This window comes from Trachinotus anak, unplaced genomic scaffold, assembly GCF_046630095.1.
Source record: "Trachinotus anak isolate AG129_WGS33_773 ecotype Australia unplaced genomic scaffold, CSIRO_AGI_Tana_v1 ptg000031l, whole genome shotgun sequence".
Classification (NCBI taxonomy): Eukaryota; Metazoa; Chordata; class Actinopteri; order Carangiformes; family Carangidae; genus Trachinotus; species Trachinotus anak.
The window spans coordinates 5,208,155-5,229,819 of record NW_027273882.1 but is presented as its reverse complement, the minus strand read 5'-3'; the positions used below and the strand labels follow the sequence as shown (position 1 = coordinate 5,229,819).

Here is a 21,665-nt window from a genome sequence, read left to right as displayed (position 1 = left end):
GATAATAATGATTCAGATTATTCATACCTTAGACAACATCAGTAGATACACTGTTCAGAGACCTAAAAATTTAATATATTTGACTTTTTGAAGTAATTTTTTGGCTTTATTATGATTGGGTAGTGAGAGAGAGACAGGTTGTAATGCAGCCTGGGCCTGAGTCAGATTGCAACCCAGGCTGCTGCAGTAAAGACTGAGTCTACAGTAAATGGTATGGTATACCAGGTGAGCGCCTGGCACCGCAATATATTTGACTTTTAATTACATTAGCAGGTTGATGTAAATGCTCCTGCCCAGTCATTAGATCTTTGTCATAATGACACAGATAATTATCAGAGGACTTTGCTGTTCCCCTCAGCTCTATGGAGATCAACGGTATGTTTCAGCTCATTGTTTTGGTTTTCTGACAACAACTTTACCCTTTTGTTTTCTCTGGAGTGTGTGGAAGACAAATCTGAGATAAAAGCGGATGGAATATGACACTTATATTATACTACTAATTCATCAGGTGGCAAGGAAGGTGATGATGATATGCTAATGTTGCTCTGTATGGACTGGATGTGTAAATAAGCAACTGTCTGCTATCACAAGTGTTTCAGAAAAACAGGAAATCCAGGTTTAAAACACCATTTGATATGCAAATAGATTGAAGTTTCATACTATTGATAAGTTGAAAATCAGATGCAAGCAGGTGTCTTTGCACCGCATCTCTGTCGATGACAAATTAATCATGCAGGGTATTTCGGAGAGGAGCTACAGTAAAGTGGTTATAAACAGGCTGAACAAATGATGAAAATAAAATGGGACCTTTTATTCTTATTCTTCCCCATCACTACAAACACTCAATACATTACACAGGAGCTCTAAAAGCACTTGTGCTGATCTCAAACACCTGTGAGTCAGTCAACCAAAGACCTGTGACTCACACAGGACAGAAAGAAGTGATGGAGAGAGCTGGAGGAATGCAGACCAGAGAACAAATCAGACAGAGCATAAAAAAAACATGAATGAGAAAAAAAAGAGAGAACGAGTGAGAAAATAGGGTGAGAATGAGAGAGCCAGAGAGAGAGAGGGGGATAGGAGAATCTAGTACTGTGGGGATTGCTGGGCTGTGTGGCTGCTGTGTGATCCTCGTGGCAGGAGGGTTGGCAGTAGAAATGAAAGAGCACATTCCTGTGGTTTCAGTGATTTGTGGTCTTATAAATATCCAGTGTGTGGGCAGCTCTGCTCCTCCAGTATCCACAACCTGCTGCCCACTGAGCCAGGGCAAGAAAAAGAACATGTCAATACCTGTTGGAGTTGGAGGCTCAGAGGTGCGTGTGTGTTTGTATGTATAGGTTTGGATGTGGGGAAGGTACATAATATGTTTTTGTCCACTTGTCACAAGTAACCATTTAGATTATACAGTATTTCCAGTTGGGTTTGCGTAGCAGCTTTTTTGGCTGAGGTCTAGACATTGGAAGAGAAAATGAATATTTACAGACAGACAGATTAGAGCCTGAGATTCAGTGAAACTACTACACACATAACTTGAAAGGTTATGTGGTGACTGTGGGAATGAAATCCACCCTGTAATGTTGGTGTTTTCTATCATTGTGTTAGTAATATACAGTAAAACACAGAAGCAAGTCACTTTTCACACCATACAACACATGTACACTGGGTGTTTCGCTCAGCTCAGTCATACAGATACTATTACCTCATACAACGTAATGCTTACTTGTTGAGTCTCGTACAGTCTCATTACTTCGGAGACGTGTGTGCGTGAGAAAAACAACTGCATACTAACCATTCAGGCCTGAAGACATCTGTGAATTGTTGCATTACTCGCTCTTCTGGAGATAAACTCTTAATATTTACTTTAACATGTGTTAAGTGTTTGTTTACAATGACACAATACCAATTTATTCATTTATAAGGAAAAGCCCCATTATTTTTGGACACACACACAGAGTATCTCATATCAAAATCCATTTTATTTGCAGCCATTAAAACCTCATTATTTGAGAGTAGCTTTTAATGCAGTTGGGATTAACAGGTAATCCCAATCAATTATACTAGAGAGCAACGGCATTGGAGCAGTTAGTAAATAACAGAAAACACACGGCCTGGTTCACTACAAACAGCTGGAGAGACAATCTTCTTAGATGGGAATAATCTGAGTGTTGATGGACTATTCAAGAACTTGGCAAGTGGCATGTCTCAGAGAGAAGACGTGCTACCTTGAAGATGGGAAAGTGGTCTCAGACTTTTGGACACAAACAATTACAGCATAAAAAATTGGTAATACTGAAATGGTACTGGTAATACAATTCATCCATTAATATACCCTGGAGCCAGATAAGTGGCAGATAATTCATGGATGGATTAACCATTTTAAAAATATTTATTTAAACTCATAGAAACGGTTCCTAAAATTGGCCGTTGTGAGCCTTCCTAGCGATTGCAGCTAGCAGTACTGACAGTGCTACAGGACTGATGGTACCGACTAAAACCACATTAAAGAGGACTGAACAATCTGCACACACAATCCACTGTCGCACCACTCGTAGTTTATAGATGTGTCATGTCTTCCCACAGCCCGCAGACCACATTAGGAAGTTAAAACTAATGTTACTGTCTACAACAGGCAAGGGAAAAAAAATATTCATCATCAAGTCAATGTTTTTAAAGACTTTTGAAAACTGGCCGATCCCCTGAGGCGGGAGAATCTGGGAGAAGACTGAGTCTGCACACGTCTACAGTAACAGAAACATCTGACCACTGAAAGAGGAGCCCATTAGAAGGCAGAGCCATATTTAATAGAACAATGAAGTGTGCCGTATTTCCCTGCCCTGTGTGTATAGGAATGTCCTCTGAAACCAAGAGGAAACGCACCAAAGCTTCAAAGCATTTAGGTCATCCTTACTTAATACATTTTGACTCAGTCAACTTCCCTGTGGTGACTATGATTTGTAATTTACTTCTAAAACCAGATGTTTCATTTTGACAGTGTGCTTTCACTTCACAAACCTTAATTCACATTTGTGAATCACAAAAAGGTACGTGTAAATAGTATTTGCTCCGTAGTCACTCTGTTGCGGGGCCCTTGAGTGTGTGTGTTGTTGCTCAGTAACGAAGTAGCCCCATGGGGGGCAATTAAGACCTCACACAATGTGCTCAGACAGCAATTAAAACAGCCGTTAGTATGAGAGAAAGGAAGGCTCATAGAGGGCAAGATAAGAGAGAATGACAGAACACTAGATAACAAGGCAGAGGCAGGAATAAACAGAGAATGAAATGTCCTTCACAGCTGAACAGTTTGAAACAGGAAATAGAGAAGAGAAGAGAATCCTTTAAATGATTCCAGGTTGGCACATTGTATTTCATATTACACATTTCTGACAATGCGGCAATAAATCGTGAGCTGCAGAGAGGGTCCTAAACACTCAGGGCCTACTCCATGATGGAGTGATGGAACTGCAAAGGTAATGAGAGCTGAACAACTCTCTGAGCCAACAGATAAGAGCGTTATTGTTTCAGCAGTGACGGAGAGTGATTCATGAGAAGTCATGCGCTTATGATAAGTCTAACAAAAGTTTCTATCAGGGCTTTTTCAAAATGCATGTAATAAAGTGGCCTGGAAAAACACTGTATTTAACAACAAAACAAAAACATTATTTTTTAACTCTGTTATGTGGTACCTAAAATACCAGAAACTCTACAAACTACAGTCTACTTATTTGTCTTTCTAATGGAATTTTAATAAACTAAACCTGTACATTCAGCTATTCAAAGCGTTCAGCTGACTATTGGTTCTGGCTAGCAGGCAGTTCTTCATTCTGTTAAGTCACATACTCACACAAACTCCTGCCAAATATTGGACACAAATAATGCAATCCTAAGAATCAGCTCAAAATCTTCTACCATTACATTCTATGATATCATATTCCTTACATGTATTATAAGGCCGCAGAAAAACTCACTATTGGACAGGTAGGTAACTCACTAGTCTAACATTGTTTGGGCTTCAAATATCTCATAATACAGCAGTCTCTTAAAAACTATCTATAAATTATGTATACATACAGTATACTATATGTGGTGCTGCTGAATCTCACCTGTAGGAGCTGTTGTCAGAACAGGGGTTGTGCGCCTGCACAATCACAAAGACATGCTGGAAGTGTGAGCGAATGTTTTTGGGAGTGAAGGGAAGTGCCCCGGGTTCTTGGAACACAATCGTGACAATGTCATTTCCAATATGACGCTTCCGCAGTAACTGGAAAAGTTCAAGAACAACAGGAGAAGTTAGATGTGGAGTTGTATTAAATCAGATATCTGAAAAATACAGAAAACCAACTAAAAACCTAATGTATTAAGAATCATATTCAGTATTCACTTACTGAATAGTTAAATTTAAGTGTGCATTGCATGATGAACATTAAGAAATTACAGAGATCCTTTAGCTATTGCATTATCTAGATGATTGCTTCTTAATCCACGTGCAAAACTAGTGAACTTACCATAGGATCTTGTAAACTCTGTGCTGCATGTTTTTAATTATTTCAATATCTTAAACTGCATGTTGCGCACACACACACACACACACACACACACATATATATGAACTTGCACATATATATTTCAGTGTGCTGGACATGTGAGACCTTAACTAACATACCTGTTGCTTATTGTTGGGTGTGTAGGGCAGCATGGTTGACACATGGAACATGATCTCGTAATCCTTATAAGTGGTGTATAAAGAGTGGGTGCCCGTCGAGTCAGCTGAGGGAGACACAAAACCTTACGGTTTTAAATACAGATCACAAAGTCATCTCATTACAGTAGAATTGATCTTAGGCCACCCCTCTTCAGATTGGATTGGTTCGGTTTCTTGCTCCATACTCCTTCGTACTACTATTAATACTAACTAAACATCCTTTTCCACAAAGGACTACTGCTATTAGTTATAGAGATGTTGTTGTTGTCTTTTTGTAACACATCCAGGACAAACCAACAGACAACACTCAACTGAAAAACTCAAATCATTCTAAATATACAGAATGTATTAATTCTCTCAGAAACATTTCCATTCTAGACCACTATACTGTAAACAATTATAATCAGACATCATCTGTATGGTCCCCATGTTCATCTGCTGCAAATGCTGATCAGATGGTGCAGTGTTTCCTGAACTCTTAACAGGCTCTGGCCCTCCAGAGAGCCACTACATGTTAATAACCACATCCACGGTCTATCAATGTGATCAGTAAACAAAAGAGTCACTAGGTGTTTAAAAGTCTATACTTCACCTAGCTAGATTATCTTTCTACAGGGAGCGCTTTGCATGGCTGTGCTTAATTCACTCGGTTACTGAAGGATGTGTTGCATGTCCTACAAAAAGTGACTGGGAGAGTTTTTGTCTCTCAAAGCATTATGGGGGATTATTTAATTGATAGAAGGATAGTACGAAGTAGAACATCAAACACAGGATTTGAAAAGTCACCTAGAGGGAGTAAAAGTATAAACTATCTTATTTGTAGCAGTCGCAGAAGTGGTCAGGCAAAGGCAAGAGGTAGAGAGAAAAAACAAAGAGGATCAGTATCATTTTTTTCCCCCCAATAGAGTAATGTGACACCAAAGGCCATCTGTCACACGTCTGAAACTGAAGGCATTTTTGTTTTTGAAGGCAGCGCATAGAGAGGGAACTGAAGAATCACTGAAAGGAAGCCAGAGGAATTAAAGCAGACTGAGACTGAAGGGCAGAGGGGAGAGGCAAGAAGCCTTATTCAAAAACACTGCATATGGACATAAATGGGCTTGGAAGATGTGTGCTGCACTCCCATTGTACTTTGGCATTGTGAAGACTGCAGGAATTACCAGCGTCACAAATGCTCTAACTGTGATCTATTTCAGTCCTGTTTTTCATTTTACTCCCCACAGTGCACATCTGTATCCTAATGAAAATCCAGATGTTAAAGTGATTTTAGATTATTTGAGAGGACATATACAGAGTAAGTCGAGCTTTAGCTTTAGACTATGCTCATGTACCTGGTTTACCCACAGTGACTTCAACTATTGTGACTGAATTCAAGACTCTTTCAATCAATGAGAACTTCTATAGACTGTGTCAGCCTACAGTAACCCGGCTGCTGTGCATCAAGCATTAGTTTCAGAGTCAGTTCAACACCATCTGCAGGTTTTCCCTTTGTACTTCTAAGAGAACTTATCATTTCCGTGTATGTACATACTCTTGGTGTCCAGCTGAGCTCGGTACTTCGTGAAGCCTTTAAGTCTAACCCTCTCCCCCAGCAGATGAAGGAACTCCTCCAGTGCAGGACCAGCTGATTCGTTGTTGTACATCTCCTCCTCGCTGCTCTGGCCTGCCATGCAGTACATCACCCCAACCTTCCTCTGGAAACTCAACTATAGAGAGAACAGAGATTGTCGCAATGAAAAAGGGGGCATACAAGCATATTACTGTGTGGAAATCATGACAGAATAACCGCAGTGACATTTTAGGGAGAAGTCATGTTGGCATTTTAAGAATAGCCACCTTGGGATGTTCTGCAGTGATCGTGGTGCCATTTTCCAGAGAAATCGTGTTGACATTTATAGAGGTTCAGTTTTTGATGATTGCATCAGGGAGCATGAGTATCAAACAGCTTGTTTTGTATTTGGCTTATTTTTGAAGAGGTGTGTGTGTGTGTGTGTGTGTGTGTGTGTGTGTGTGTGTGTGTGTGTGTGTTTGTGTGTGTTTTATGACACACTTTGCCAATATGTGGCAGAGTGTCTCCACTTAAATCCTCAATAACAGTCTCACGGAAGTGAACGCTTAAATAAAAAAAACATAAAAAATAAATAATAAATATTTCTGCTACACAATTACACATCACCCCCACCTAGTCATAAAATAATTAATAAAATCCAAAATGAAAATAATGTGCTACACACAGTACAAGATAATGGCTCAGAAACTTGTATTTAGTTCAAAGAATGACCAATTATGCCAAATGGATTCTATTTTTGAGGAATGAAGAGGACATAATGAACCCTGAGTAATGCTGTCTCTTTACTAAAATGGGTCGCAGAACAAAAAGGAATTCCTCCAATACGAGCAACCAAATGACTTAATCAAATTCAGCCATCACAACTCAGTTCGCTCATTTTGTCTCCTTACCCCCTGCTCGTCCAGCTTCATCAGCTGCTCGGTGACCTTAGGTGTGTTGAGTGCCAGGCGCAGGCAGTGCACGTTCAGCTCAGGCACCAGGTACTCCAGCACCTCTTTGAGAGGCAGGCCTCGAGCTAGGCCATGCTTGGATGTGGAAGGCACTGCATCTTCCAGGATGGAGCCTCTCAGGGTGTTTAGCTGGACACAGCCAACCAGAGGGAAAAGAACAAGGAAATAGGAAATGCAAAGATCAGAGCAACAACCAAGACAGATAAGAAAACTGAAAAATCATTTGCAGTAAAATTGAAGAAATGACTTACTAACCAACGTGGAAAAAAAAAACAGACTGTAATTTGACCTGACTTACTATACTGTTTCCTAACTCATTCTCCCCAAGAGATTGAGTTAATCATTATATCTTTGGGCACTTCATACAGTCATGCAGTCAAAAGGTCGTAGAGTGAAAAACCCACTGCTGTACTATAAAAACAAATTTTTGAAACTCTCTGAACATTCCTTGGTTTATTTTTAGAGCATATTACTGCAGAAGCATGGTTACAATGACAGAGAGATTTAGTCTAGCTTAGCTGATCTTTTCTACTTAGGACATTATTCACTTTGTTCTGGATATTTTCGGCTAAGTCTCTTCTCTTTCTGCTTGGTGCTGCGTGTTGGTTTTTTATGAGTCCCCTATGATTGGCAACAACAAAAGCAAAACTAGCTATCCAGCCATAAGTAGAACATTAGTAGGCCTATGTTTGGAAAGCTATAAGGAAGCCTGTGAAATTAAATTTAACTTGTAGTAAAAGACGGTTCTTCAGGCTAAAACAAACTCAAGGAAGACTTCCATGAATTAATCAAGAAGACAGCAGAGAGACCAGGACCAGTGTATCTATCATGAACAAATATTCCACAGCTGGATTATCCGTAGTGGTCCCATGGCTCTTAAGAGTCAGTTATAAGTGTCTGTGCATTGTGTTCATGTAGTGTTTGGAAGGCCCAGTGTTTGTGCGCACACCCTCAGGGTTAAACAAACTGAGGATGAGAGGCACTCTAGCTGACGAGAGGACAATCGCTTTCCTCAGTGGACACTGGACTTCTCTCTAACATCAGTCCATCCCACTCACTCCCACACACACCCACATACACACACACACATATATATATCTATACCTGCCCAGCTCCCTACTCTGAAAATAGCAATTAGAGAGGAGAGAGGGAGGGAAAAGAAGGGAGGAAAAGAGAGGGAAACATAGCACAGTAGGTCGTGCGTCATCCCAAGAGATTGGAAGGGCTATTACTCATAGTGCGCTTCAATACAAGAGCAATGCTTTTCCTTCTCTACTCAAATACCTTTGGCACTATTTTAGTCTCGTTTAGCTGCAAAATGGCACAGCTCAGTCCTTCACAGATGAAGGCTGACAAAGATGGTAGGTGGGCGTTCAGCTCAGGGAATGAGGACATGGATCTGTGGCTCTAGTCTGTCTATTGGAGGAGATGACAGCAAGGGCAAGAGGGATTCACAAAAGATTCCCTCTCACTGCAAACTGGAGATGGAGCATTGTGAATAAACAACTCGGAGAATAAATTACAAATGAAACCAAACATACCATAATTTGAGGAACTGAAGCAGTGGTGTGTAAGGTCTTGCGCTGTATCTGACAACCTTAATATGAGGCTTTTAATAATGCCCCCCACCTCCTCCCAACAGGGTTTTTTTTTTCAATAAGCATGGCTGGGAACAGATCCTATATTTCAACTCCTACACAGTTTGAACTTATAATAGCTCCTTAGTAACATCACTCAGTACAGAATGTACAAAATATTGACACATTTGTGAGCATGAACATTCATGGCTCTATAGGGAAAAGCTACAAACATCATATATCCTAATGAAAGGGCAGAACAATTAAAAATAAATCACATAACACAACAATCAACAAATCAAGCCGATAAAATACAACATTTGTCAGTATACAAAGGTGCGAGATAATCATGTGTCCATTTTCATGTACCTCACTCGTTCGGAAGATCACCCTGTAGTTGAATTGCTGGCCATGGTCCTTGTGTTCTTCCAGCTTCTCCCTCCGAAGACTCACTGCCACTGGGCCCAGGTTCTCATCGACCCCCAGATAGTTCCAGTGTTCTAGGGGCGAAGAGGGAGGGATTTGGGGCAGGAATGGACACAAAAGGATGACGTTAAAGAGAGGAGAAATTTACAAAAGAACTTGGGTAAATAAAGTACGGCTTGTTCTTTTGTTCCAACTAGGGGAGGATGTGACAACCTGACATAAAAAAAAATGACCAATGCATGTTAAAAAACAACTTATTGCTGACTACTGAATTTTGTGCAAATGGACGAACAGTTGAAACTTGGGTGTAAGCAGAAAGTGGCATTTTCTCTGCCAATAATGGGTAAATTTTTCAAACGTTCTCTGGAAGCGTTTAAGACAATCAACCTCCACACCAAAGATAGAAAACACAGACATTAAAGGTCGAGGAATACAACTCTAGAAAGTTGAAACTTTTGCTTACCTCTGAGGTAGAAGTACTTTCGGTAGTAATAGGCGCCAAGGTCAACATGTTCCACAATGTATCGTTTGGACCTGTCAGCATGTTGGCTTGGCCCGTCCTTTGGGGCCTCTAATACCGCAACACCAGCGTTTGTAAAATGGGTAGTGAGTGTGGCATCCAAAGGTCCTTCCTCTGTACTGCCTGAAGAATTGCTTGAACTCCCCCCACTACCAATGCTGCCCTGCTGAAAGATGAAAGAGAAGGAAAAGTAAAGCAAGTAAACTGACAAATATTTCACCATTTAGTCTTCAGTGCATCTTCAATATGCAGTAATAAGCTTTAACTAGATCTTCAATCTTTGTCAATCTTTAATTGTCCTTTTCTTGCACAAAACCTACCTGTTTAGCAGGGCAGATGTTCCTCTCACCCTCTCCACCAATCTCATTCCTGAAACAAGGGCAGCTGAGCACCAGATCGTTGCTCTTGTCATCACCAGGGTCCAAGGCAGGGTTGGTAGGGTGTTCCTTGCTCAACTCCTCTTGTGAGCCACAGGGTGACCCATACACTCCACTCTGATTGGAGGAGAGGGAGGACGTGGCTGAAGCAGAGGCAGCAGCAGCAGCTGAGGCACCGGTTGTGGTGTTTTTGCGTTTGGACCCAGAATGGCGACTTTGGATTGCCTCATTGAGGTCAAACAGTAGAGACTGGACATCAAAATGGGCAAAGCCTTTTTGACACACCCAGGGTTTGGGAGGTGGGCCACTCTCATCGCCTTTCCCTCCGTCTTCAACATCGGAGCCAGCCCTCGATGTGTCACCCTCCACCTTCACACTGCGCAGCTTACGGAATATTGACTCTCCACCCGTCTCTGACTTTGACCGCCTCTTCAAGTGCTTCTCTCGTTCCTTCAGCCGACTGGCAGGACTACCTCTAGCTGGACCTAAAGGTCCATCTGGCAGGTCAAGGGCAGCTTGTTTTATGGGGGCCACAGTAAGAAGCTCTGTTAGCCTCTCTGGAGCTGGGCTTCGCTGATCAGGGGCCTCAGAGGACTGGTATCCCTTTAGCATGTCAAAAAAGCTCTCTCCTGACACGCCATGTTTATCTATGGATGAAGTGCTGCCATACTCACGGTGCATGGGTGTCCACCCTGAGAAGGACCAGCCCTCATTGCCGTCCCCATCTAGCTCACTGATGGTTATATCACTGTTACTGCGCTGGCGGATACGCCTCATGCCTTTGCGAGGTGAGCCCAGATAGCCATCTGGTGACAGGAAGCGATTGTCCTTTCCCTTGCTCTGCATCTTGCTCTTTAGTGTGTTGTGGATGTTACGCAGCATGGATGAGTCCTGTGGGCTTATCAAGTGGCCCAGCTTGGCTGACAGATTGCTGTGGGCTGAAACAGCTGACACCCCTCCACTTCCACTGCCACTACTACCACTACCTCCACTTCCACTTCCTCCTCCTCCTCCTCCTCCTCCCCCTCCTCCAAGTCTTTCTCTATCTCCACTTCCTGATCCTGAAGAGCTGGTGGTGTTGGTAGAGCTGGGTGAGTCTGTTTCCACAGTAATATGCCAAACACCCCCTCCTCCCCCATCTTTCCTTGGGGGCCAGTCAGCCACACGAGCCCGAACCCCCATCTTGGGGACGCCAGGGTTGGTGCCAGTGGTGGAGGAAGAGGAGATGTGGGCGCTCTCGCTACGGGGTGGTGGTGCCCCTCCATTTGGCAGTCGCAAGCGGCGGGTGTAGAACTCATCAGTAGCCGGCACAGAGCCCCCAACCGAACGCTCAGTCTGAGAACGTTTCAGACTGGTCATGATGGAGATGGGAAAGGATGCAGGGAGGGGAGATGGGAAGGAAAGGTAGGGATGGGGAGCTGATGGGTTTAGATTAGGGTCAACATAATGCCCACTGAGTGAAGTAACGAGAGAGTCTCATGGACACATTTGGTTCTGCAGAAAGAGCAAAGGAAAATAAAGCATGAACAATGTTAAATGAACAACAGTCAACAAAAGATTTTAAATCATCTCCAATAAAAACAACTGTAGAAATTACATCTATTACTTATGAGATGTTGCAAAGATGTCTTGCTTTTACCTTTTAGACATCAAATACTAAAAAGTACTAAAAAGCAAAATGGAGCATAAATAGATGATTGAGTACTTGTTTCAATATTGTCATCATACAGCAGTATGTTTGAGACCACAAGTTCATATTTTTTTAAATCAAAGAATAGTGGAAATTCTGTACCTTTTTGTTGCTGGAGCCTGATGGCAAGGAATGTGTTGATGATGGGTGTTTACAACTGAAGCTTCTAAAAGTCAATCTGACTTGCAGTCATCCTGTAGGTGAACTCAATTCAGCCTGGATGGGACCGATCCAGCAACTGAAAATAACAGTACAGAGAGAGAAAGAGTTTAGGTAAGAAAGAATCAGAGTGAAATCAAGTTAGAGAGAATTCAGCATCACAAAACCAACAATCATAATGAGGCTGTCTTTGAGAGAGCCAGGACAGCCTGTAAGTTTGAGGGCCCATTCTCTTTTACTACAGAGTCACATACTAGGCCACTGGTAGCCAGTGATTCAAATTCACAGCTCCTGCTACTTTCTGAAAAGGAAAGTCCTCCAATTTTACGCACCGAGATGAGTTTAATGGTCATTATGTCTGTTCTGGCTCTGTAGAGAAGTTTGTCCAAAATAATCTAGTAATCAACAAGGCCTTTTGGTCTGGACTTGGAAGCGAGAATTTTTTAAACATTATGCATGGACTTCAAAAGAAAACCCTAACCCTAACCCTATTTACCTGGCAGCAAGAGTCTAATTAAAAGATTAAGGAATTGCAGAGATCAGTGTTTTTGGAGCTTGGCCTATACACAGGGACTGATGATATCTAGGGCATCTGCTGCATTGATGGCGACCACTCTTTTTTAACATGTTCGATTAGAGCATCTTAACTTTGTGAAACTGAAATACTAAATCACCAGAATACCCTTTTAAGGAAGACATTGAGTTTCATTCTGTCAAGCCATGACTATGATTCCAAGCACTGAGGGATGTTTGGGTTGATAAATCTTGACCTTACTGTCGAAGACCGTGGACAGCTCTTAGACAGCCCACACGATGTGGCTTTTCCCTTTAAGGGCTAGGGAAATCATAAAATCAACATTTATAGCTAGCTTAGTCAGTCAAAAATAATGTGATGAGAGAGTTCAGTTTGGTTAAGTATGTGTTTGTGTACTGGTTTCTCCATAATGGTGCACTACCGCTCTCTTCCAGACCATACTTTCTATCACCATGGAGATAAGGACTTGTACAGAGCATGTTTCTGAGAGTATATGTGTGTGTATACTGTATGTGTGTGAGAGAGAGAACAAACAGGGCGATTGATTCCTTCCCTTCCCACAGACCTCGCTGGGAACCGTTTTTAATCGAACCACCTCTACATGGTATGTGGATTATCCAGAGAGACCAGGACATTGTTTTGGTAGAGACACATTACTGTTGAGTTATTTTAATGTACTGTAGTTTTCAATGCTTTAAGGAGCACAAACAAAACAGCATTTGCTCTGAATCTTGCAGATATCTCACAAAACCAGAACTATCTGCATAGATCTGTAGCACTCTTAGCAACAGAGAAAATGTTTGTTTTTTTTTTGTGTGTGATTTTTTTTGTGGTGAACTAACCCTTTAACATAGATCTGTGGCACTTTATAGTACCATTCTGCGGCCTTGAGGCCAGTGCCCTGTTTGTGACTTGCTCAGATGGGTCTGTTTGAGCAGCATGACATCCTAGTCTGGGATTCAGTTTGGCTTTAAAAACTGAGGTGTTTGAAGTCTAACAGGCAGAAACTCAAAGGTAAAAACTCAAAGTCTTTCCCGTTTCACAGCAAGGTGTTGGTGAGTGTATGCGTGTCTGACGGGGAGATTTCCATTTTCAGACACACATACTGCAGTGGCTTGTGTTGTGGGAACATTTTTGATATGCTAAAGAGGCCTTTGAGTTTTCTGTTGGAGATCATATTAAAAAGAAAGACAAAAAAAACATACTGTAAATTTATCTCAAAGCTCACAAGCAGTCATGTGACTTGTCTCAAGTGGTGTATTAGTAGATAAACAATTATCTTTGGTGTATAACGATTCAACAACTTCAATTCACTCTCAAGAGAGATTGTAAATTGTGCAACTGAAAGAGCATAAATATAGATGAACTGCCTCTGAGGGGTTTTCTTCTATGCCTGCAAAATCATTTGAATTTGTCAAACCTTTTATTTCATTGCAAATATCAAAAATCAGTCAAAAATTAACATGTCCCAGTGTAAACAAGTGGTTCACCAATGTTTTCAAGTCTGCTTCCATTAGACTAGAATCCAAATTATTCAAATACAGGTGAGCAAAGCTGAAAATTTGGGCAGTAAAAAGGTCATCAGGTAGTGGCATAAATGCAGAAAAGACAGACATCCAGACATATTTTGGTCCATGTCACTATGGATAAAATTTTGCAGATTTCATCATGGCTCTGCTTAGAGAACACCGAGGCCTGCATTCACTACTGAAGCTAAAGACTAGAGAGCCCCACTCTTTTTTCTTATTTTCCCTTATAGATTAAAGGTTGTTCCACTGACAAAAGGCCTTGCCATCTTGATCTACAACACCAAATCAAAAGGCTCATCACAATCGAAACATTACTGAATCACAATGTGACTGACTTTGATCCAAAGTGGCTATTTGTGCTAAAGAAGAGGACAAAAAACACAAGCGAAAAGAAAAGGTGAATTGCAAATCCTCGACAAAGCCCCAGAAAAATGTATACAAGTTGCTAATCTGCATAGATACAAAATCTGCTCTGTAGAAACACTACATTCAAGTACACTCAAAACATTTGACTGCTGGGAGAACATACTTTAAATTTCCCTGTAATTCTTCAGTGTTAAAAGTGACTAAAGGGCAACTCCTGAGTATGTAAACTATACATTAAAATGAAAAGCTCTTCTTTGTTTTAAATGTTTCATAGTTAATCAATGTCCATGAGGCCACATGATGATTTAAGTTAACCTTAAAATCAAAAGTACACACATTGGCTGCCGTTAGTCATACAGATCGACACCTGCCGAATGTATCTTCACCACTACATGATCTTCACAAACACAGAGCCGAGCACTGTCAGTTTGAACCATGATTCATACATTTATCAGAGCCACCAAGAAAAGCACATCGTGGTTTCATAAATTTTCTACTGGAACTCACATTAAAGTACCAGAGTAGAAAGTCAGTAGTAACACTGCTGCCCTCCACTATGAGCCATCGACGCCTCTGTAATCACACTCAAAAAGTATATCCCAAATAACTACCTGCAGAGTGCCTTCTCTTTCTCCACTGAGGACTGAGTAGTACTCTTTAATGAGAGTTGGAGAGAGTGAGAAAAACAGGGTGGAAGAGAGATCAAGAGTTAGAGGAGAATGAGAGAGGAGAGGATTATACTTTATGTTCGGCTGGGAGACTGAGAATTGAAAGGAACGAATGTGGGGTATCGCTCCTCACTGCAGTCACAACGGACCAATTACACAGACAGATACTCGGTAACCTTTAGCAGTGTCTAAACAAGGTCAATTCCTGAGGTAAATATGTGGCATCACTGCTCAGTGCAGCTAAGTGCTGCTGAGGTTGTCTGCTGGCCCAGCCAACTGGAAAGTGGTAACAGAGGGACTGATCTGATCTTACAGATGATGGTGGCTGGGACCATTAACGCAACATCACAAAACCAATAAGCAGTGTTGTAATACGGTGGAAACCGCTTACAGTGATCACGTCTGTCCAGGTCAAATTGATCAATATGAGTGGATGATTATCATAACCAAATTGTTTTCATTCTTTCTTGTGCAGATTGCCATCTAATCGACATTTGCATAGTTATTACATGAATATAAAATATGAAACAGCTTTGCCATTTACTGTTTTAAAGATAACATAAGTTGCTCCATGGCCATCTCCTGCTTCAAGCCTAGTCTGACGGGTCAGGGTGAAAGCATTTCACTCCAATCACGAAACATACTCTTTCTCTTCTTAAAATGTACTTTCATCTGACAGCTTTTCCTGGTTTTACCTTCCCTTTATTCTCACTCTGTATTGATTTTTATACACCTGAGTATTTTAATTTTTTTAACTATTTTGCTGGTTTGGTACTTTATAACACAGCATTTGAAAAGTGCTATAAAAAATAATGATGATTATTATATTATCATTATTATTATTACTACCTGCTGCTGTGTGAGAGCAGGGACAAAAGGTATGCAGCGTAAAAGTCCCAGAGCACGAGCAGAGACACGACAGTGAGGACGTCACACTGAACTTGTGTTGGGAGAGCAGACATTTTTTTCATTAGTTGTCAAGTATGAAAAGACCCAGAATGAAGACTGAAAGCAGACTACTTGATTACTATAAGCTAGAGTGACTCTGTCTCAGTCTCTTTGAACCAAATAAGCTGCTGATCATTTTAACTGTGATCACTATAAGCAGTTCCCACTGTATATGATATTACAGATACAAATCTTGTAATTCATAGCAGCATGAGCTTAACCACAAATTCTCTACAGAGGGAATTTTGTGCTAAAAAGACTTGAGTGGATAACTCCAAGATCAGTTTGGGTATTTATCTTATATAAAAACTAAATTACAAAGCAACTGCTGCCCTTTCCCACAGAGCACTACAGAGTATTCTGAGAAAAGCCTCTATAAAGCTCTTGGAAATGTTCAATATTTTCTGAATAACCAATTAATGACCAGTGAGGTAAACATGACGACATGTGTTTGCAGACCAGTGTCTTTGTGATAGAGAATAGTACAAGTCATTATGTTGTCATGTTTGTGTGGGAAGAAATGATTAACTTAAATACGATGGTGGAAAATGCCAACTTCATAACAACTGTCCTGGCCCCAACAGGAGTGGAATAGATTGTGTTAAGTTTGTAATGATATGTTACAAGAACCCAACAATGCCATAATCATGTCATAGATTACACATAAAGTTGAATATTTGCCCCAAAGACTTCATAAATGTCATCATAAATTACATTTTTTACTTTATGGGTCTCTAATTTGCTGATAATTTCCTTCCAAGTTTCTTAGAAAGTACTATGTAATTTGGTGTTATTTATAGTTCACATTAAAGACACAGAAATGAGGCAGTTTTGGAATTTAATTAGTTTTGTTGAGTTCATAAGCAATTGTCGATCTCCAGGGGGAATTTCCTTGAAAGAACCGCTCCAATCAAATTCAAGGATATATTCATTACTGAAAACTTTATTCCTCGCATATATTTTCTTGCCTATAGACAAATTTCACTTTTTTGCATGTTTGCCTGAAATGCTTAATTGACAAACAGACTCTTGCTATTGCTGAAAAGGAGTAGGAATTAACTAATTGACATGTACCAGCATGAACACCAACTAAATTTGCTCTACGATTAGTGACAAATTACACAGTCATTTCCAGGAACCTTCCTATGAATTTACATCTCAGCTCATTTCTCAGAAATCATAGGAAACTATAGGACCCCTGAAATAATCAAAACATCCTGAGGAATAAATGGCAATATTAATGATTATTGTTTGTGAATTAATAATTCACAAATGAGTTCCATGTTATGATGTTGTCATTACTGTCACCATGGTGATAGAAAAAATATGGAAACCATAGTGCTGCTTGAGATTGTTTACAGCATGTCTGCCTGCTCCAGTCTAAAGGTTGCTGTCAAGCAGCAAAGGTGTGGGTAGGTATGGGCACAGTGTGACTGTGAATCTGATCCAGTGCACAGTGAGTCATACACACCTGAAAATTACAGAGCAGATGAGCTGACTGACAGACTGACAGAGGCTAGTGCTGCACAATTAAAGGAGACACAGTCATAGGCTGTTGGAAAGGATCTTGAAAAGGCAGGGCACAAAAAAGTTGAGCACAAGGTGTGTGTGAGTGTGTGCGTCTGAGGACTGAAGAAAAAATTTTTTCTTTGCAAAGTGAGGACATTTTGGCCAGTTCTCACTTTCTAACAGACCTTTAAAGGGCTTTTTGAGGGTTAAGACTTGGTTTTAGGGTTGGGGTTAGAACTAGGTTTAGGTTGTGGTTAGGGTAAAGGTTAGGCATTCAGTTGTGATGGTTAGGGTTTGGGTAAAGGGCTAAGGAATGCATTATGTCAATGACTGTCCTCACAAAGATAGAAGTACAAGTGTGTGTGTGTGTGTGTGTGTGTGTGTGTGTGTGTGTGTGTGTGTGTGTGTGTGTGTGTGTGTGTGTGTGTGTGTGTGTAAAAACCGAACCTCGATACCATCCATTTCTTATCCCCGTCCTCAATAATACAGTAATTTGGAAGCGGTTAATATTTTTAGACAATTGCATATTACATTAGTATTCTGTATTCATTAATCAGTCTGTATTGTAGTTGTAGAAAATGAACCCAGGCCTGTGATTAGAGAAGATCACCACTTTGTAAATCACACAGCAATTTTTTTAAATGACAGAAATAGAGTATTTAAAGAAAATGAAAGAAAAAATAAATGTGTAAGCTACCTTCAGCTTTTTTTCTGTTACCACATCTTTGAAAACATTACACCTGTTTCTCCAGACAGACATCATTACCACACTAACTGGTGAGTCAAGTCAAGTCACGTCATGTTGTCTCAGTGGGTTTCACAGGCCTACGCCAGAAACCATTTCAGACCCAGCCCAAGCTCTCTAAGGAGAAGAGGAGGAGACACACCAAAAGCCTTTGGACATACAGAAAATAATGAAAGGAACCTCTCAAGAGTAAATTCAAAAAGATGGCTGGGGTGCAGTAGGAGCTGCAGGTGGGAAAATACCAATTACAAATAAACAGAAAGACACACTGACTCAAACTTGGCGTGTCCTCTCAAACACCTGCTGCCAAGATGCTGCTGGGCATAGGTGTGGCCATAAAGACAAGACATCTGTGTGTGTGTGTGTGTGTGTGTGTGTGTGTGTGTGTGTGTGTGTGTGTGTGTGTGTGTGTGTGTGTGTGTGTGTAAAGCCACTGCAGGTAACACAAAGAGCCACGGGACCAAAGAAACATGGGAAAGATCCAGATTGTGACTCAGGCATTCAATGTGCCTCCTTCTGTCTCACACACAAACAAAGAACCCAGATGATGAAGAATGTTACATCACATTTTTTCCCCAAGTCATCTTTCCCACGCTCAGTGGAATTGGTGGCTCCCAGTTTCAAGGTGGTTTAATGTTATGTGAATATAAAAAAAGCATAAAAATCTTAGGTCATATGCAGAAAGTTTCAGAGTAGTAATGATAGCTTCAAGTGTTGTGTGGAAATTGCAATTCCCACACAGGAGCAATAGCTGCTCTGCACCAACGACATACCCCAGACTAAAATTCTGAACCAAATGCAGGAATGTCAAACCTCTTGTGTGACAAAATGAATAGTAGTGGCCTTGTGTTGTCAGATGCTATGCAGCCATTTGAGAGCCAAATGGCTTTTCATCTGAGCTTGTCTCAGTGTAGATGAGGAAATGGCAGGCCAAGATACAGAGGGAAGATAAGGAGAAAAAAAAAAAATCAAACATTATTCCCTTTGAAAGCTGCTAGGCAGCAGGCACTCTAAAGTGTTAGAGTTTCAGCTCAGAGCCTTTCAAAGTGAAATTGTAATTGTGTGGAAAGATAAATGTGCTTTGCTGTTTTTGCTCCCTCTGCAGAGCTTGGCAGTGGGGTGGGGTCTCCTCTCTGGCTCACTGAAATGTAAAATGGGCTTTTTGGGTGCTCTGAAGTCTGCTGGTGTTGTCTTTTTCTCTCGAGTGTGAAATTGCAGAGGCATTCTATGGCGCACACTCCCCTATCCTCAACGATCACAGAATGGCAATGGAGGCAGTGGGAGGAGATGCACATAAAGATCTGACCAAGTGATGAGAGGGTGGTCTGTGCAAGCGAGTGTGTGTAACAATAGTTGCAGTGAGTGGCTGTCACATAATAGTGAAATATATGAATTCTGCTATGGTCCCAGATAATTAAAATGTTTTATATATTAATGAATATGAAAATTGTTTACAGTTTCATAACAAACTTATCATTTTAACTTGAATTACTGCCTCACAGTTCTACACTTCTGCCAAAACTGTTTTTTGTGAGGTCACGATGTCCTTGACCTTTGACCACTAAAATCTGATCAGTTACTCCTTGAGTCCAAGTGACCATCTGTGCCAAATCTGAAGAAATCCCCTCAAGGCATTACTGAGATATCACGTTCACAAGGCCACAACAGTGTTTTGAGAGGTCACCGTGACCTTGACCTTTGACCACTGACCACCAAACTGAGTCCAAGTGAATGTTTGTGCCAAAGTTGAATTAATTCCCTCTGGGTGATACTGAGATATCACATTCGCGAGAATGGGACAGACGGATGGACGACCTAAAAACACAATGCCTCTGGCCCTGGCTGTCGCCGGCTCAGAGGCATAAAAAGACCTCAGGAATGTCAGAGGATCTAAAGAAAGATGTTGACAGGAATTTTCTTTTCGAATACCTCAAACAACAGCTTGTAATGACTGGGGGTGTGATCTGCTCTGCACCAGAGAGCAGCACAGTGCTGCATTCAAGGTTATAGCCTTACTTGTAAAGACTTAACTGAGTGCTGTTTTTATCCATAAGATCTGTTTCATAGCTACGTTTTAGCAGCAGCTTTTGACTGACTTGTTAAGTTTCACTGTGATTTGCGATTTACAAAAGATCCTTTTTTTTCCACCAAAACCAAGATCTGCACATGCTTCAGTGTTTGCCATACATGAGCTCTGCTTGGGCCCAAGTAGATGAAATCACTGTTTCAACTGCCCTCAGCTGGCATGAAATGTGTTGATTTAATTTTACGGTCATTTTGGAGGATATAATATCATGTCCACACCATTTATATCTATAGTCCCTTTTCCCCTGGTCAAAAAACCCACTAAGACCCACTTACATTGGGCTTTTGTCTGCAATGGAAAAGGCTACAACTGGCATTCACACCCAGGTCAAATAACTCTGCACTAGGCACAGCTTTTTATCAGCTCCAGCTCCAATCAGCATTACTTACTCGTTGCTGCTGTAACGTCTTTCAGAGCACAGTCACTGTCACCTGCCCAGCACAGTGCTGTTACACCAGAAACACTGCAGCTACACTGTGCACGGGGATAAAAGAGTGGGCACAGCTTCAAAATAAGTTTTTAAAAAACACGCAAATACCGATCGTGGCATCTCACACATGGGCCCCAACACTTTCACAGGAGCACAAACCTGGGGATTTTACCAGTTAGCAGCTCACTCTCTCTCTCTACTGCGTCTGTATGTATGTTCTGTAGGTGCATTTGATGACATCGCTCCTTGCAGCTGTGTGTGTCCTCAGTCCGAACAGAAAAAAGTCCAATATAAAACGAAGGTTGATTAGAAAGCCTGTTAGAAAGCTTTACTTCCCTTATCAGGGGCTAGCTAGTCAGTTTGTGAACACACTGTTTTCAATGCTTTTAGGTGTAACATGTCAGCAAACATGTTGACACATCTCTTAGTCCATCCCTCTGGATTAACAGCTATGATGAAGCCTCTTTCTATGTGGAAGAGAGGAAACAGGGGTGACAGGAAATAGAGGGGAAAAAAGCAGGACAGGGATTTAGAGGAGAGGGACTAAGGATAAGTGCCACTTAGTGTTTCAGGACCACACTGTGCAACAGTGACACAAATAGCCACAGCCTTGCCTACATCCCCTGCGTGCAAGCATGTGTGTGCATGTTTGCACTGTTTCCACAGCAAACAGTTTGAAGAAAAAAAAAAAAAAAACGGGTTAATTTAACACTACATGAGAATACATACTGTATGTACAGGAAGGGTGACTTTACCTCAGCATCAAATATGTGTTTGCTTCTGCGCAGCATAGCAGTTTAAGCAAAGCCACAAACCATTTCCACAGCAAGACAATGATACCAGTTTCACCCTCACACACATAACGCACACTTCCTGCCTTC

At 41.2% G+C, this 21,665-nt stretch overlaps 1 protein-coding gene across 4 annotated transcripts in view; it reads right to left on the bottom strand.

Moving 5' to 3' along the window:
• The window catches only part of sipa1l1 (signal-induced proliferation-associated 1 like 1), a 75,173-nt gene that overhangs the window by 21,175 nt on the left and 32,333 nt on the right, over positions 1 to 21,665 (bottom strand). For 3 of the 4 annotated variants that reach the window (XM_071467416.1, XM_071467414.1, XM_071467413.1), the window contains exons 4-11: positions 11,912 to 12,047; positions 10,063 to 11,613; positions 9,686 to 9,908; positions 9,166 to 9,296; positions 7,160 to 7,348; positions 6,231 to 6,405; positions 4,661 to 4,764; positions 4,101 to 4,258 (exon numbers count right to left, since the gene is read on the bottom strand). In XM_071467416.1, the coding sequence (XP_071323517.1) occupies positions 4,101 to 4,258; positions 4,661 to 4,764; positions 6,231 to 6,405; positions 7,160 to 7,348; positions 9,166 to 9,296; positions 9,686 to 9,908; positions 10,063 to 11,478 (2,396 nt within the window). In that variant the 5' untranslated portion in view covers positions 11,479 to 11,613; positions 11,912 to 12,047. The remainder of the gene's footprint in view (positions 1 to 4,100; positions 4,259 to 4,660; positions 4,765 to 6,230; positions 6,406 to 7,159; positions 7,349 to 9,165; positions 9,297 to 9,685; positions 9,909 to 10,062; positions 11,614 to 11,911; positions 12,048 to 21,665) is intronic. The other variant, XM_071467415.1, reaches the window with a different exon arrangement.